At 42.3% G+C, this 15,608-nt stretch overlaps 1 protein-coding gene across 1 annotated transcript in view; it reads right to left on the bottom strand.

Moving 5' to 3' along the window:
• LOC136886087 (retinol-binding protein pinta) overlaps positions 1 to 10,270 on the bottom strand; it is a 38,734-nt gene extending 28,464 nt beyond the window's left edge. The window contains exon 1 of the mRNA XM_068230500.1: positions 10,111 to 10,270. Coding sequence (XP_068086601.1) covers positions 10,111 to 10,264 — 154 coding nt within the window. The 5' untranslated portion in view covers positions 10,265 to 10,270. The remainder of the gene's footprint in view (positions 1 to 10,110) is intronic.
• Between the last annotated feature and the right edge of the window lie 5,338 nt (positions 10,271 to 15,608).

The raw sequence follows: 15,608 nt of genomic DNA, 5'->3' as shown, positions 1-15,608 counted from the left end.
TATTTTCATGATGTCGTGCTGGGTCCGCCATCAATACAAACCCTTGTTGAGGCCGTGTGGGACTGACAACTGCATGAAGTAAGGAACTGCTTGTAGTACAGCGGGGACTTCTTGCGCTCCAAGAGCGCTACGGTAGCCCTACAGGAACCCTGAAAAAATATTACACATACAGTATATAAAGAAAATATGGCGCAACAACCCCCAAGGGCCTCCCCCAGTGGATGGGGGCTGTATAACACACACGGTATCCCCTGCCTGTCGTAAGAGGTGACTAGAAGGGGTCGCACGGGCTCTTAAATTGGGAGCGTGGGTTGGTGACCACGGACCCATTAGCTGAGTCCTGGCATTGTTTCCATTTACTTGTGTCAGGCTCCTCATTTTCATCTATCCTATCCGACCTCCCTCGGTCAACTCTTGTTCTTTCCTGACCCTGATAGTATTAGAGCACTCGAGGCCTAGGGAGTCTTTCATTTTCACGCCCTTCTTGGCCCTTATCTTTCTTTGGCCAATGTATTCATTTTTCAAAGTGTCGGACCCCTTCCATTTTTCTCTCTGATTAGTGTTACATAGAGGATGGTCGCCCAGTTGTATTTCCTCTTAAAACAATAATCATCACCACCACCCGAACGGCCTTGGCCTGCCAAGCGATTGCTGCTTAGCCCAAAGGCCTGCAGAATATTAGGTGTCCTGTGGTCAGCACGACGGATCCCCTCGGCCGTTATCCTTGGCTCTCTAGACCGCAGCAGCCATCTCACCGTCAGATAACTCCTCAATTGTAAACACGTAGGCTGAGTGGATCTCGAACCAGCACTCAGATCCAGGTAAAAATATTCCTGACCTGGCCGGAAATCGAACCCGGAGCCTCCGCTTCCCGTACAGCACGAGGCCGGCGAAAAACTGATAGGCCTATAGAGTGCGTAAATTTCTCAGCTTCACTGGAAAGCAAAGAATCATGGAGTTTCTTTGCTTTTTCCCCTCTTAGTCGCTTTTTATGAGGTGTACGTGGTACAGACAATGCATCCTTTCACTCCATCTACAGGAAAGATAAACCGAAGCTAAGCAAAGTCATCTCCGTACAGGTTATGAAGGCCCTTGGAGGGGTGGGGTGGGGACGTAAAGGCTTCCAGTATCCGTCACCCGGGCACTTGGTGGGGCAGAGTGGTTAGCTCTACGCCCGGACGCCTTTGCCCCCAGCAATTAAGCTGGTACTCGTTTTTGGTGTAGGCTGAGTGAACCTCAGGGCATTATGCACCTCCGGAAGTGGAAATCTCTTTTCTTAAATTTTCCAATTTCCTGAAGGAGAATCGAACCCACGTCTTTCCGGGTGATCCGAGCACGTCCTTACCGCGAAGGCCAGGCAGCCCCTATGAGGGAGATAAAGAGCTCAGATTAATAGAAGGAAATATGTACCGTCATGATTTACCTCTAACAAAATGGCAGCTGGTCCAGCACACAATATTCCCATGTCATGCCACAGAATAGCCTTATCTTTCAAAATATACATACATTCATACAGTGAATTTCTCTCATCGGTTGGCCGGCAGACGCGCCCAGCTTACCGGCCTCCCGTTGACTCATCACTTCCCGCTCTGCGGCGTAGCTACAAGAACAGCACTTCCATCACTTCGCATGACATGAGATAACAATTATAACTAAGAAAATAAGCTCGTACCTTATGGCAGGAGATGTTGGAAATGTTCTTCTCCTGCATCCTCACATGGTTTCAATTTTAACATTTACGTAGCCTGTCATGCTAAGATCTTCGAAACCCCGGCTTCCTGTCCAACTCGTCTTACATCATTTTATAGGCGTTTGTTCTAATATTTCTGCCATTCAGTTTACTTTTTCCTTATTAAGCACGTTTTTAACACGTCTCTTCTTACGAGTTTCCACACGGTCTCTCTATGTGGAGGACGTACACTTGGAAATTGTTACAAATCGCTAACGACTTCCCGGCAAGACTCTATTTCCCCATAATTATCGTACATAAATACCCCTTCCTCTACCGTGTACATATGTGGAGGCTTTATGAGAATTATACCCCGAAATAACACTTCACAACTCGAGAACAGTTGGAGTGACAGGTAAACATTGAATACACGTTCTAAGCACGGACCTGAACTGCGAAGTGCGGACATTCCCGTGCTGTCGCTGCGTTGTGTGACGGGAAGTGATGAGTCAACGAGGGTAAGATAAGCTGCACGCGCCTGCCGGCCAAGCGATTAAAGAAAATAAATGTTCATACATTCATATACACATAGATATTCATTAGAGACTGTTAGGCCATTCAGCGTTCAGTCCTCAAACCTCTGTGAATTTACTATCGCCATCATCCCCTATTTGTAACTAGTTCTAAGGCCTCGTTTAGTTCTAAAACTCTTACCTTTAAATAATTAGAAACTGAGTCTAACCATTGTCGTCCTGGTCTCCCTCTACTTCTCTTACCATCCATAACAGAGTCCATTATTCTTCTACGTAACTTATCCTCGACCATTCGCCTCACTAGACCGCAGCACCGAAGCCGGTTATGCGTGCAGGTTCATAAATCGAGTTCATTCCTAACTTAGCATTCCGAGAGCCCTCCTGCCATTATTCCCACCTGTTTGTACCAGTGATCATTCTCGCTGTTTTCATTTCTGTTACTCCTAACGTGTATATTATATATACTGAGTCTACCAATTTGTACTCCCTGAAAACAGGCCAGTGAAAAGATGGTTTCATCCGGGAACTGACTTCTTTCTCAGATAATACTGTTGATCGCAACTGGGAGCTCACTGCATTAGCTTTACTGCACCTTGATTTGTATTCCCACCCTGACATTCACTTCTCTGGGACAACATATATCCTAAATACTTGAAATTATCTACACATTCAGCTTTGTATTCCCACCCTGGCCTTCAATTATCTTAGGTTTCTAGCTTGCTGACAACAGTTTAGTCTTTAAAAGGCTAATTTTCAACCCATACTCATTGCACCTACGTATTTTCATGTTCCAAGATATTAGACTGCAGACTTTTGGTACAATCGGCCATTAACAGCAAGTCTTCAACATACGTCAAACTGCTTATGACATTTTCACCTGACTGAATCCCTCCCTGCCACTTAATGCCTTTCAGTAGATGATCCATGTATGAGGGGGTACCCAAAAAACATATTTTGTAAAAGCTATATATTTTCATTTTTTTTTACAAAACAACCTTATACCCTTCAAAATACCCTCCATTACAACTAATACATTTGTCCCACCGGTGCTTCCACTGTTCGAAACATTTTTTGTAGTCATCTTCAGAAATGGCTGACAACTCCTCCCTCATTTTCTTATTGATCTCTTCAATGTTGTCAAATCAGTGTCCTTTCATGCCCCATTTCATGTGTGGAAATAAGAAAAAGTTGCATGGGGCCAGGTCATGCGAGTAAGGTTCGTTTTGATTGTCAATCAGAACCCGAGGAACAAACTTGGCAGCGACTACTTTTATTCTCAAATCTTTCGTTAAAATTCGCAGAACCGAGCTCCAGGATAACCCACTAGTCTCTGACAGTTGATCAATTTGTCTATCGACTGCCTATGAGCACAAGCTCATGAATTATTTCAACATTTTCGTCGATTCGGGCACTTGATGAACGTTCAGAATGAGGTTTGTCATCAGTCGATATGGCACCATTTTTAAAACGAGAAAACAACCCGTTCAGTTGAGGTCTTGCCTTTGTAAGCTGTTTTTAACATTAAAACTGTTGCAGCAGCACTTTTATCAAATAGAAAACAAAATTTCACAACTACACATTGTTTACTTAAACTGGCCATCATGAAAAAACGAAACAAGAACAAAACAGCGCTAGCAAAAAGAGTCACTGCACATGAACAGAACAAGCCAGGTCGACAACACTGGACTGACAATCAGTAGCGCCATACACGCCTAGCGGTAGAAATACGTACTACATAGGCTTCGCCCACGGCAATGTTATTCCTGTTATTTTTGGGCACCCCTTCGTAAACTATGAACAATATGGGTGAAAGATTACAGCCTTGTCTGACCCCTGTAAGTTAGGGTTGGGAAGACCGGAAGAGTCAGTTGTTCCGGAACATTAGGAGCTTGAGGTGGACTGTTTCGGTACAGTGTGTCGGCACACGGGACTAACTGCGCAGTAGAGAGAACTTTGTGAGGCAACATGACATGTTCCGCGTCAGCTGCTGTACCAGACGTGCTGTGTTAAGTAACAACCAGCTTAAAGCTGAACGGAACATGAAGCAACAGTCGGAACACTGAAAATCGTGCCGAATAAATACGTTTAAAGGCTGATTATAGGTTAATATTGTTCCGGTCAATATGAAATACACATAACACGGTTACAATGGCAGTACAGGTGTTTAAAAGTAACTGATTCAAGGATATTTTCACCAGTTGAATGTATCGGCTTGTATTGTGAGTAAACAGGGCCAGGGTAAAATTTCACGGCACGTGATAAAGCAGTCGGAACTCTGAAATACGCACCCAAAAAATTGTGTCTAAATGCTGTTTTTAGAATAAGAATGTTTTCATTCATTCTGAAATACACCTGTCACAATTACACTGGTAGTAGATGTGTTTACAAATGTCACAATGTTATTTTCACCAATTAAAAATATACTTGCACAGTTGAAGGAACATTCGTCAGTACTCTATTTACGCACACAAGTTTGAAATGTCTTGTCATTGTGCTGGGTGAGATCCCTTTGCAGACAAAACAGAAGACGATAAATTGGATTTCACTCTGTCCGGTTTCCTTCTAGTAAAAAAGTCCTAAATACGACTCCGGTGCGACATTATGCAAAGTTTACTGTCTTTCGTGCGGATATATTACTAGGCTTCAATGAAAACACTCTTACAAAACAGTTGAAAACAAAACAGAACAGATTACAATATTTGCATGTACCGAAGGCCAGTTGCCGGTGCAACGGAACTCACAGAACAAAGAGGATGTGACAGAACACGGAACACGGAACACTCCAGCAAGTGGCGGCACACAGCCGGTACCGACAGTCAGCTAATAGGAGAAGGGCAGTGCATAGTGGCGCTTCTGACAGGACAGCAAGTCACTGTTTCGGTCTCGATTGAGAATGTTTCAGAACAATCGACACCCGGTGTTCCGGAACAGCGAAACACAACTGTGCACCGGCACAGTGTGCCGAAACAGGGACATATTGTCCAACCCATCTGTAAGTACCACAAATCAAGAACTCGTTATACAATCAATTCTCACTGTAACCCAGTTGTCAAACTTCGTGAAGAAACCTCGTATGTCACAATGATATTCCTACCCATTATTTTCCTTAAGATTTGTCATGCCTCGCAGCCATATATCCACCCTACCGCACGTAAACTCCGGCTCAGGAACACCTCTGCGGAGGTTCGGACCTGCCTTCGGGCAGAATAACCCTTACCTTCAGCCATGTATGGCTATGGAGTCCATCAGAACATATTTCGTTGTGTGTAAAGAAAACGAAATACATTCTACTGCAGGAGTGCGTAGTTACGTCATATAAACATACATTCCTATAGTCCGGTACGGTATGGTCCCTTTTCCTCTATTTATCACTATAGGAAAGTGAACACAGCGAAGACTGTTCTAATGGACTACATATCCATGTATGGCTGGGAGGAGTGGCCAGTTGATTGCTTCTAATCAGTGAAGTGTTGTCTTTGATTGTCGAACAAGTATAAGTAGAGGGTCGCTCATATAAACCCAGACCGAACGCACTGTGTTTGTACTCTGCGCTACGGCAGCTGCAGAATGGGAGGCGCGCGCATAGTTCTTGACACTCGTGGCGTAGGGACGTGGCGCACCCATCGCCCAGTGGGAAACCACTGCAGTCAGCCACCCGAGTACCGGCGGGAAAACCGAAGCGTGAGGTTTGGAGGAAATGCCAGCCTGAGCTGAACATCAAGCTCTTATTTCATCTTCTGGGGCTAACAACCTCAGTCGTATAATTGGACAGTCCCGAGCTGTCCCAACAAACATTCCTTTTAGCTCATGGAATGGATCGCACTGTAGAATTGAGATTACCCCAGGGGGACAATCCCCCGTCAACCAAAGTTGACGCAAGCAGGCATTCGGATTCTGGGGGACCTGCCAGAATGTGCGAATGGGAAGAGTCGGAGCTCCCAAGAACCTCCAAAAGGATCAAAACGAAAAAGATTTTCAGGATGGGGACCATAAATGTACAGACAATGACAAAGACTGGTAAACTTAAACAGGTAATAGATGAGATGAGAGAAAGAAACATTGGGATACTAGCCATGCAAGAAACAAGATATAGTGATGAAGACACAGTGGAGTCAGAAGGCTTCATAGTGCTGAAAGGGAAACCAGGAATCAGAGTGGGAAAAGGAAGACACACACCTACATGCTTTGGTACAGGATTCATAATAGACAAGAGGTATGAGGATGGTATAATTGAAATGAAGAGTAGGTCTGAAAGGATTTCCACGTTATCAATTCGAGCAGGGAACAAAAAATATACCATAGTAAATGGACATGCGCCTACCAATGACAAGAACAGAAAAGACAAGAAAGCTGTAGACATTTTCTGGGAAGAACTGGATGATACACTGAAAAGCATACCACACAGACAAGTAAAGATACTTGTAGGTGATTATAATGCACAGGTAGGGAGGGAGAAGCAACATAAGGGGATAGTAGGCGAGTACCCAGCACACAAGAGGACGAACAAAAACGGAGAAAGGTTAATTGAACTATGTCGAGAACACAGAATGAGACTTATGACAACTCACTTCAGGGCCAAACCGAATAAGAAAAAGACATGGGCAAGCCCATGCACCCACATTGGGGAATTCCAGATTGACCATGTGGCAATCAATCGGACAAACACTAAAGAGATTATGAACACAAAGGTCAGAAAGAACACAAGAATAGAATCAGATCACTATCTTACAGAAATCAAGTGCCTTTGGATTCCGCACAGGGGTAGACTGCCACAGACAAGTAGACCAACTGGAAAAATAAATATAGACAGAGACAAATTACGGCACAATCGATCCAAATACGAGGAAGGAATAGAAACTGGCAATGGATGGGATGACATGAAGCTGAATATGAGGAAACAGGCTGAAATATGGGGAAAGGAAGAAAAGAAAAAGAAACACTGGTGGTGGAATACGGACTGTGAGGAAGCGGTTGAGAATCGCAGGAAAGCCTGGAGAGACTGGAGCATTAAGAAGAACCTGGAAAAATGGGAAGTTTTCCTACGAGTAAGGAAGGAAACAGCCAGAACCATAAGATGGACCAAAAGACACAGGATGAAGCAGGAATTGGATGAAATTGAAAACAACTTCAGGAAAAACAATAGTAGAGACTTTTTTGGGAAATTCAAAAAGAGCCTGAGTGGATATAAAGGCAGAGAACTCTTTATAAGAGATAAGAATGGGGATCTGGCAGTTAGTGCGAAGGAGAACTGTAGGATACTTGCAGAATACTTTCATGACCTGTTAAACTGTGAACCACCTGAAGAAGAGCTGGAGCTGGGGACAAACACAGAAGAGAGAGAGTCATGTCCTCCAACTAGAGATGAAGTCGCACAGGCCATAAGCGATCTAAAGAATAACAAAGCAACCGGAGAAGATGGAATATCAGCTGAGATGATTAAGTGGGGAGGTGACAAGGCAGTAGACAACATGACCAACATCATCGGCCAGATTTGGAGAACAAAGAAGTTACCAGAAGGATGGAAGAATGCGATCATAATACCAATACATAAGAAGGGGGACAAGAGGGATGCAAACAACTATAGAGGAATTTCGCTACTAGAGATTGGCTATAAGGTGTTGTCGAAAGTCCTGCTCAATAGACTGGAAGAACAGTTAGAAAGTACAATTGGAGACTACCAAGCAGGATTTAGGAAGGGAAGAGGATGCATAGAACAGATATTTATACTGAAACAACTGATAGAACATAGGGCCTTAAAGAACAAAAAAACGGTGGTAACCTTTGTAGATTTCACTAAGGCATATGACTCCATCGACAGACAAACTCTTGGAAGAATCCTGAAGAACAGAGGATTAGATGGCACTACACATGAACTCATAATGGAAATTCTATCAGACACAAAGGCAAGGGTGAGATTCAGAGGAGTACTCTCTGAAGAATTTGATATCAACACTGGTGTCAAACAAGGGGATGGATTATCACCAATGTTGTTCAACATAGCTCTGGATGAAGTCATCAGACAGTGGAGAACAATGAATGAGACAATGGGAATACCAAAGACGCATGTTGGGGACAAAAAGGACAATAGGGCCCAAGTAGATTGTTTAGCCTTTGCGGACGACATAGCTATAGTAAGTGAGACAGAAGAAGATGCAAAGACACAACTCAACAACTTAAGCAATATAGCCGGAAGGGTAGGACTGAGGATCGCCTACAACAAGACAAAGACATTGAATACCACTGAGGATTGGACAACACCGGAAGGCACCGTACAAAAGGTGGACAAATTCAAGTACCTAGGAGAATTTATAACAGGAAGGAATAGGAGTAATGAGGGAATAACAGAGAGGATAAAGAAGATGCGATCAGCCTTCTGTATGACCAGAGATATATACAATAAAAAGAATATATCTACAGACGCAAAGATCAGACATTACAAGGCAACGGTGAGAAATGCTGTATTATATGCTGCTGAGACAATAGCACTAGGAAGAAATGGTGCGGAACAACTAGAGAAAGAAGAGAGAAAAATATTGAGGAAAATACTAGGCCCTAAGAGAGGAGGTGAGAGATGGATGAGGAGACCCAGGGAAGAACTATACCGGAACATGAGGACAATCTCAGAAGAAATCAGACTGAAAAGAGCACGGTTTGCGGGACATGTAATCAGGATGAATATGGATAGAATGACGAAAAGAGTATGGGAAACAACAGCGAGGACACGAGGAAAGACAGGAACCAAGTGGGTAGTTGAACTCCGGAAAGATTGGTCAGAATTGGGGATCAAGGTGGAAGAAAAGGAAAATTGGAAAAGCAAGTACATACCGACTAATATGCCAGAGATCAATGATAGGGATGGATACAGGAAAAGGATTGAGAGTCACCAGTGGAGTAGACAAGAGAAGAGGATACTGAATATCTCGGAAGAAGAGCGGGAGAGAAGAAGAGAAAGGATGAAGAGGTTCTGGGAGGAGAAGAAGAAAATGCAATCCGTGAAGGAGCTGTCCGTGGTCCTACAGAGGCCGTAACGCAAGAAGAAGAAGAAGAAGTTCTTGACACTTTGCAAGCAGTCTGCACGTGTTCGACCTGGCAAGCATGAGTCGCCAGTCTGAATCTCAGCTGTTAACATGGTGAGACTGTTATCATTGCAACACCGTATTTTCGAATGTAAAATTTCTGGTTTAATCTTAATGGTCGTGCGAACAGTCATAACACTCGCTATTGGTGTGTAGAAAATATTAATGGTATTCATGAAGTCCTTCATTATGATAGGAAGATTGGTGTTTGGTGTGCTGTTAGTGCAAGACGAATAATTGGGCCTATTTTTTTTTTTTAGATGACAGGAAATTAAGAGAGGTACCAATATGACATTTTGTAGCCGTTCTTCCACCAGTTAACGGAAGGAGAAATATTACGTGGGTGGTTTCAACAAGATTCAACATCTCATCATACAGCAGAAGATTCCCTTCATATAATCTCGGAAGTGTTTGCAGACAGAGTGATCAGTGCTGGTCTATTTCCCCCTCGTTCTCCAGATCTAACAGTGTGTGATTTTTACTTGTGGGATAAACTGAAAGAAAAACTGTTAACCAACAAATTCTCACACACTCTAGGAACTGAAAGAAAACATTACGAATGAAATCAGAAACATTACAGTGGTAGAACTCACTCTCGTCAGCCAGAATGTGGTTACCAGATACAATTCCTGTATAACCCAGGAAGGACAACACTTCCAGTATCTTTTAAAAGGTAATATTTCATAAAAGATTGTACACGCGTTTAAGGCAGGGCGGATGAGCGCGACTTAAGTTCGGCTGAGGCAGCTGCTGTAGCGCAGAGTGCAAACACAGTGGTTTCGGTGTGAGTTTATACGAGAGACCCTGCCTGTGTGTGTCATGACTAGTTCACCTGTTCTCGCTGTAAGATGAGGCTGTGTCAGAATCCACTCCCGAATGCGAGCCAGATCCTCTTGTCTTCTCTCGGGAACCTCGTTAATATTCTTTCTGGATGCGGCTTCCAACTTCGGACTCAATGGACGTATTCCAGGTATACTCTGCTTCATCTTCCAAATCCTTAAACAGATATAGAATATGTGTTAAACAAAATGAGGAAAAGAGAGCTGGAAAACTGTGGACAGTATCAAATGTATAATTTCGTTACAACCATCATGGTCCTTAAATGCAATCCTCGGAGTCTAACAAGTGTTGAGCGACTGCTTAGGATGTTACAAGGTGTGTCCGTGATGATGTTACACAGTTTCAGAGATGATGGAGGATGGCGAATGGATCAATTTGATATAAGGAACCATAGTCCGGAAACGATCGAGTCAAAAGTTATTAATGATCCTGGATCAGATATTCTCTGCAAAGTGGATAGGAAGAGGAGGTCTTGCTTCATGGCCTACTCGTTCACCTGATCTCACCCCCACTTGACTTTTCTTCTTGAGGCGGCATGTGAAAAGCCTTATGTATAGAACACCTGTCGAGACTGAAGAAGATCTCTTGGCAAGCATTCTCGGTGCCTGCGACGCTCTTCAAACGACACAACTTTGTTCGACGTTGCCATGCCTGCATCGTCTCAGGGGGACGCCATTCCGAATATTTGTTGTAAATGGAACAACTTGTGAAACTTGTGCAGGTAAACGGACTTAAATGATTAGTGGAATTTTGCTTAACTTTTGACTCGATCGTTTCCGGAATATGGTTCCTTATCTCAAACTGATCCATTTGTCGTCCTCGATCATACCTGAAAGTTTGTAACATAATCACACATACACCCTGCATAAGCATAACTACAGAAACACTCTTTTGAGATATGGCCATTTCAAATACTTTCCACCATATAAAGAACTCAACCAAAGTCAAAGAATAGTTCCTACCTCCCAATACTTTTTTTACTTTTATAGATAGTTTTTGCGCGTATTGAGCCTTTCTGCTTGACGTTGAACTTCCTCTAGTTTCGTCATTTTCTCCACTGCAGAGGAATGCCAGGGAGGAAGCCCGTACAACAGTATTGGTCGTACTAAGGCCGTTTGAACTGCTGTCTTTCCAGCTCCCAGTAGAGATCTGCGGATAAATCACAAGGCTCTGTATTCTTGTACCTTATTTCCTGAACACGCTTGTTCCATTTTAAATTGCTGATGTTCGTCTGTGTGTCCTGATTAACACTTCGCTCTCAAGCCAAGGCCACCTACGAGCTTTAATTTACTGGAGGGTAAACAGCAATTCTGACTTTCTTATCTTCTATGACATTTCTGATGCTACGGGAATCCGAAGACTAAAATTTCGAAGTTCCTCTATCATCTCTATGTATATATAAAATAAAACCTGTCCTGACTAACAGATTCATCATCGCTGAGCCAAACCTACTGGACATAAAGACATGAAATTTTGGGGATACATTTATAGTACAGTGTAGGCGCTCACTAAGGAAGGATTTTAGGAGATTCCATCGCTAAGGGGGTGAAAAGGTGGGTGAATTTTTAAAATGAAGACATCTGTGTCTCAAAAACTAAATAGTTTAAAGATGTGAAAATTGGTATTTGGAATCTTCTCTAAAAATAAAGAAACCTGTGTATTTTTTATTTTCAGAAAATTCACTTAAGGGTAAAAATAAGTGAAAATATGGTTGAATCCATGAATTGAAGATGTTACAGCGTGAAAATTGGTACACGGAATCTACTTTAAAAATAAAGATAAATGTATTTTTTGCATCTGGAAAATCCACTTAAGGAGGTTAAAAGAAGTGGAGTTGACGTCAATTTTTAAAATGAGTATACATCAAAAGTGAATATGTTACAGCGTAAACGTTGGTGTTTGCAATCTGTATAAATAAAATCATAACGACCGTGTGTCTGTACATTAACTATTTTGGCGAAATTTCCGTACAGTTATCCGTTTCAAGTGTAATAATGACCATCGGAGTATTTTTTTTGCTGTGTTGTCTGTTTGTTTGTCTGTTTGTCTATAACTTCAGAACCACGGGATATACTTCTACCAAACTTCATATTAAGAATCCACCTGTCCTTGGGTAGGTTTTAGGGCCAATATTGTTTCTAACTCCCTGAACTGACTGGGGGTGTATACGAAACCAAAATCATGATTCTGCACTCCCACAAAATATACGCAACCAAACTTAACGGAAATCTGCCTGCCTTAATGAAAATCATTTTCTAAACTTTGTTTCTCCTGTGCATCATTTCGATAGGAGGATTAATAAGAGAGATATCATTAACGGACCGTTTTTCGGTACAAGTCCCACCGGACTTAACTGAAGAGCGGTTGTGTATAAAGCTTGTTTCTTATAACTGGAACACTACTGAATATATTTCAACCAAACTTCAAATTTAGCATCCACCTGTCCAAAGGTAGGTGTTTAGGTCCATACCATGTTAAATTCCCGGAATGAACTGGCGGTTTTATAGGGAGCCTAAACAGTGATTTTTACTCTCCCACAATATACTCTCCCACAACCTAACTGGCAATCGACCAACCTTGATGGAAATCCATTTCTAAAACTTTTTTCCCAGGTGTAATTTTTCGATAGGAGGATTAATAAAGGAGACAACATGAACGGTCAGTTTTGCAGGCTAAGTCTAGCAGACATAGCCCAAAAGGTGTTGTACGTGGAATAGAATCCTTATCTAAATAAGTAAAATCATAACGACCCTGTGGCTGCACACTGACTATTTTGGCGAAAATTTTCGTGCAGTAATCGGTTTCATGTGTAATGATGATCATCTGATTACTTGTTAGCTTTAGTTTTCCGAAAGTCCTCATTTTTATCCCCTCTGCCGCACGAGGAAGATTCCGGCACAATCTTCCAGACGAGTTAGAATATTGAAATTTGGAAAAATTATATGTATTATCCTATAACCGGCGGAAAGCTTCCAAGATCTTTAAGTATTTCATTACCGAGCTCGATAGCTGCAGTCACTTAAGTGCGGCCAGTATTCAGTATTCGGGAGCTAGTAGGTTCGAACCCCACTGTCGGCAGCCCTTCCCACTTCTAGCCCTTTCCTGTCCCATCGTCGCCATAAGGCCTATCTGTGTCGGTGCGCCGTAAAGCAACTAGCAAAAAAAAATTCACTTTTCACCCCCGAAAAATATCGAAATATTGAGGTAATTTTAATGTCGATGCGGACTTGCATTTCGAGGTATCTCGTGGTTAAACGGGAAGTCGTATCACAAGACGGATGGCAAAATCGCCTTTCTATTTGGAGTGATCTAAAATTTGGTCCTATGACGTTTTGTTGTATCTCTGTTCCCTATACGTTAGATTTGTCACTATTTCTCGATTGTACGTACATTTTGCACTTTGTACACGTATAATTCATAGTTTGAATCATTTATACGAAAGATATAATCATCTAATTCTACACAAGATTCGTCCACCCAGTTTCCATATGTAAGCCAAATTCTATGTTTGTAGCTGTCACATGAGTATCCTAAAGTAATGCACTGTGAGAAGACTTCACCCAAATTTCACCCTATTCAACGTTTCTAACTCATTCTTACCCACGAATGGATGAGATAGGAGAAAATATCATGGGACCAGCCATTTAGGCAGCTAAATGAGGCGTCCTATCATATAATCCGTTTGTCAATGTGACGTATCGTTTAGCAGCAGTTAATCTGTACATGAAGGTTTGCAATATTGTAAACATGCACAGGCTTCGTATATCGATCTATATATATCGATATATAATATAGGTGTGAAAAGGACGTCCGTTCTCGAATAGCCCAGGCTAAAGAAGTGTCAACACAAAAGAAGGCCTGTTGACTTCCAAGGCAATATCTCTACCAGTAAGAAAGCATTTCATTAAGAGCTTAATCTGGAGCATTGCGACCTATGGCTCTGAAACCTGAGCTCTATTAAAGGCTGATAAGAAAAGAATAGATGCATTTGAAATGTGGTGCTGGCGTCGAATGTTACGAATTTCCCGGACTCACAAGGCTAACAAATGAAGAAGTTCTCAAGAGAGCTGAAGAAACCATCAGTACAGAGGAAATGATCGCGAAAAGAAGGTGTAGTTAGATAGGTAATTTACTCCAGCATTCATCATGGTGCACCACTGGAAGGAGAGACTAGAAGAGGACGACAAAGAGCAGGGTTCCTCGATGGCATTAAAGAGCAACGTCCATATCAACTAATCAAGCAGCTGGCTCAGGATAGAAGGTCGTTGGACGAGGACAGTCATGCTACCCACCAACCATCAGGTTGTGGAGAATGAGGGAGAGATATATAATATATAATATATTATATACTAGCAAATGTACCCGTGCTTCGCTACGGTATTCTACATTGTATAGGGATATCGACGTAAATACTGGGCATGCAGTAAATGAGATTGTTTTAAAATTGCATGTCTCTTAGCTTTATCCGAGAAATAGCATGGGGAGGTCCCCATACGTTGTTTCCAATGTAAAGTGAGGGTTGCGGAGTTGTGATGATAACGGCAGGCTCACTTGCCTACTGCCATTCACAATCGAGTTGGCAAGTTTACATTATAATTGCAGGTCCCATTGCCTACTGCGCGGTCACAATCGATTTGGGGAGTTTTAGTTACAATGGCAGACCCATTTCCTACTTTCAGACAGATTACAGTTGAGGAGTTTTTATTATAATAATAGGCAACTTCCATACCACCAGTCAAAATTGAGTTGTGCAGTTATCATTATAATGACAGGCCCTTTTTACTGCCGCCAGCCAGCTTACTGCCAGTCACACAGAATTAGTGAGTTTCCATGAAAATAGCAGGCCACTATGCCTAATGCTAGTCAAATTTTAGATTGGAACATTTGTTTATAACAGCGGGCACCCTGGCCTAGAGCCAAACACAATAGGGTAGGGGACTTTCGAACAAAACTGCATGATCCCTTGCCTTCTGCAAGACAAATCGAGAAGTGAATTACTCATTAAAATAGTAGGCCCTCTTTACTAATGCCATTTACACAGGAGTTGAAGAAGGACTCCATTCCTACTGCCAGCAGTCAAAGTCAGTGTACGGAGTACTGATTACAATAGCAGACACACCCTTTCTCTATCGCCACAAATCAATGAATATATATAGATGGACATACGGAAGTATATGCATGTTTACAATATTGCAGACCTTCATTTACAGATTAACTGCTGCTAAACGGTACGTCATATTGACAAAGGATTGTACCGTAAGGCGCAGTATTTAGCGATCTAAATGGCTGGCCCTATGATATTTTCTCGCATCTCATCTATTCATGGGTCAGATTGAGTCAAAAACGTTGAATAGGTTGAAATTTGTGTAAGATTATCTTACATTGCATTACTTTTCGGATAATTATGTGACATAGCATTTGGCTCACATATGGGTACTGGGTAGGCCAAGGTTCGTGTAGAGTTTTATCATACTATCTTTCCTGTAAGTG

This window comes from Anabrus simplex, chromosome X (genome assembly GCF_040414725.1).
Source record: "Anabrus simplex isolate iqAnaSimp1 chromosome X, ASM4041472v1, whole genome shotgun sequence".
Taxonomy (NCBI): Eukaryota; Metazoa; Arthropoda; class Insecta; order Orthoptera; family Tettigoniidae; genus Anabrus; species Anabrus simplex.
Note: the sequence above shows the minus strand (reverse complement) of the source record. Positions and strands in the feature narration are given on the sequence as shown.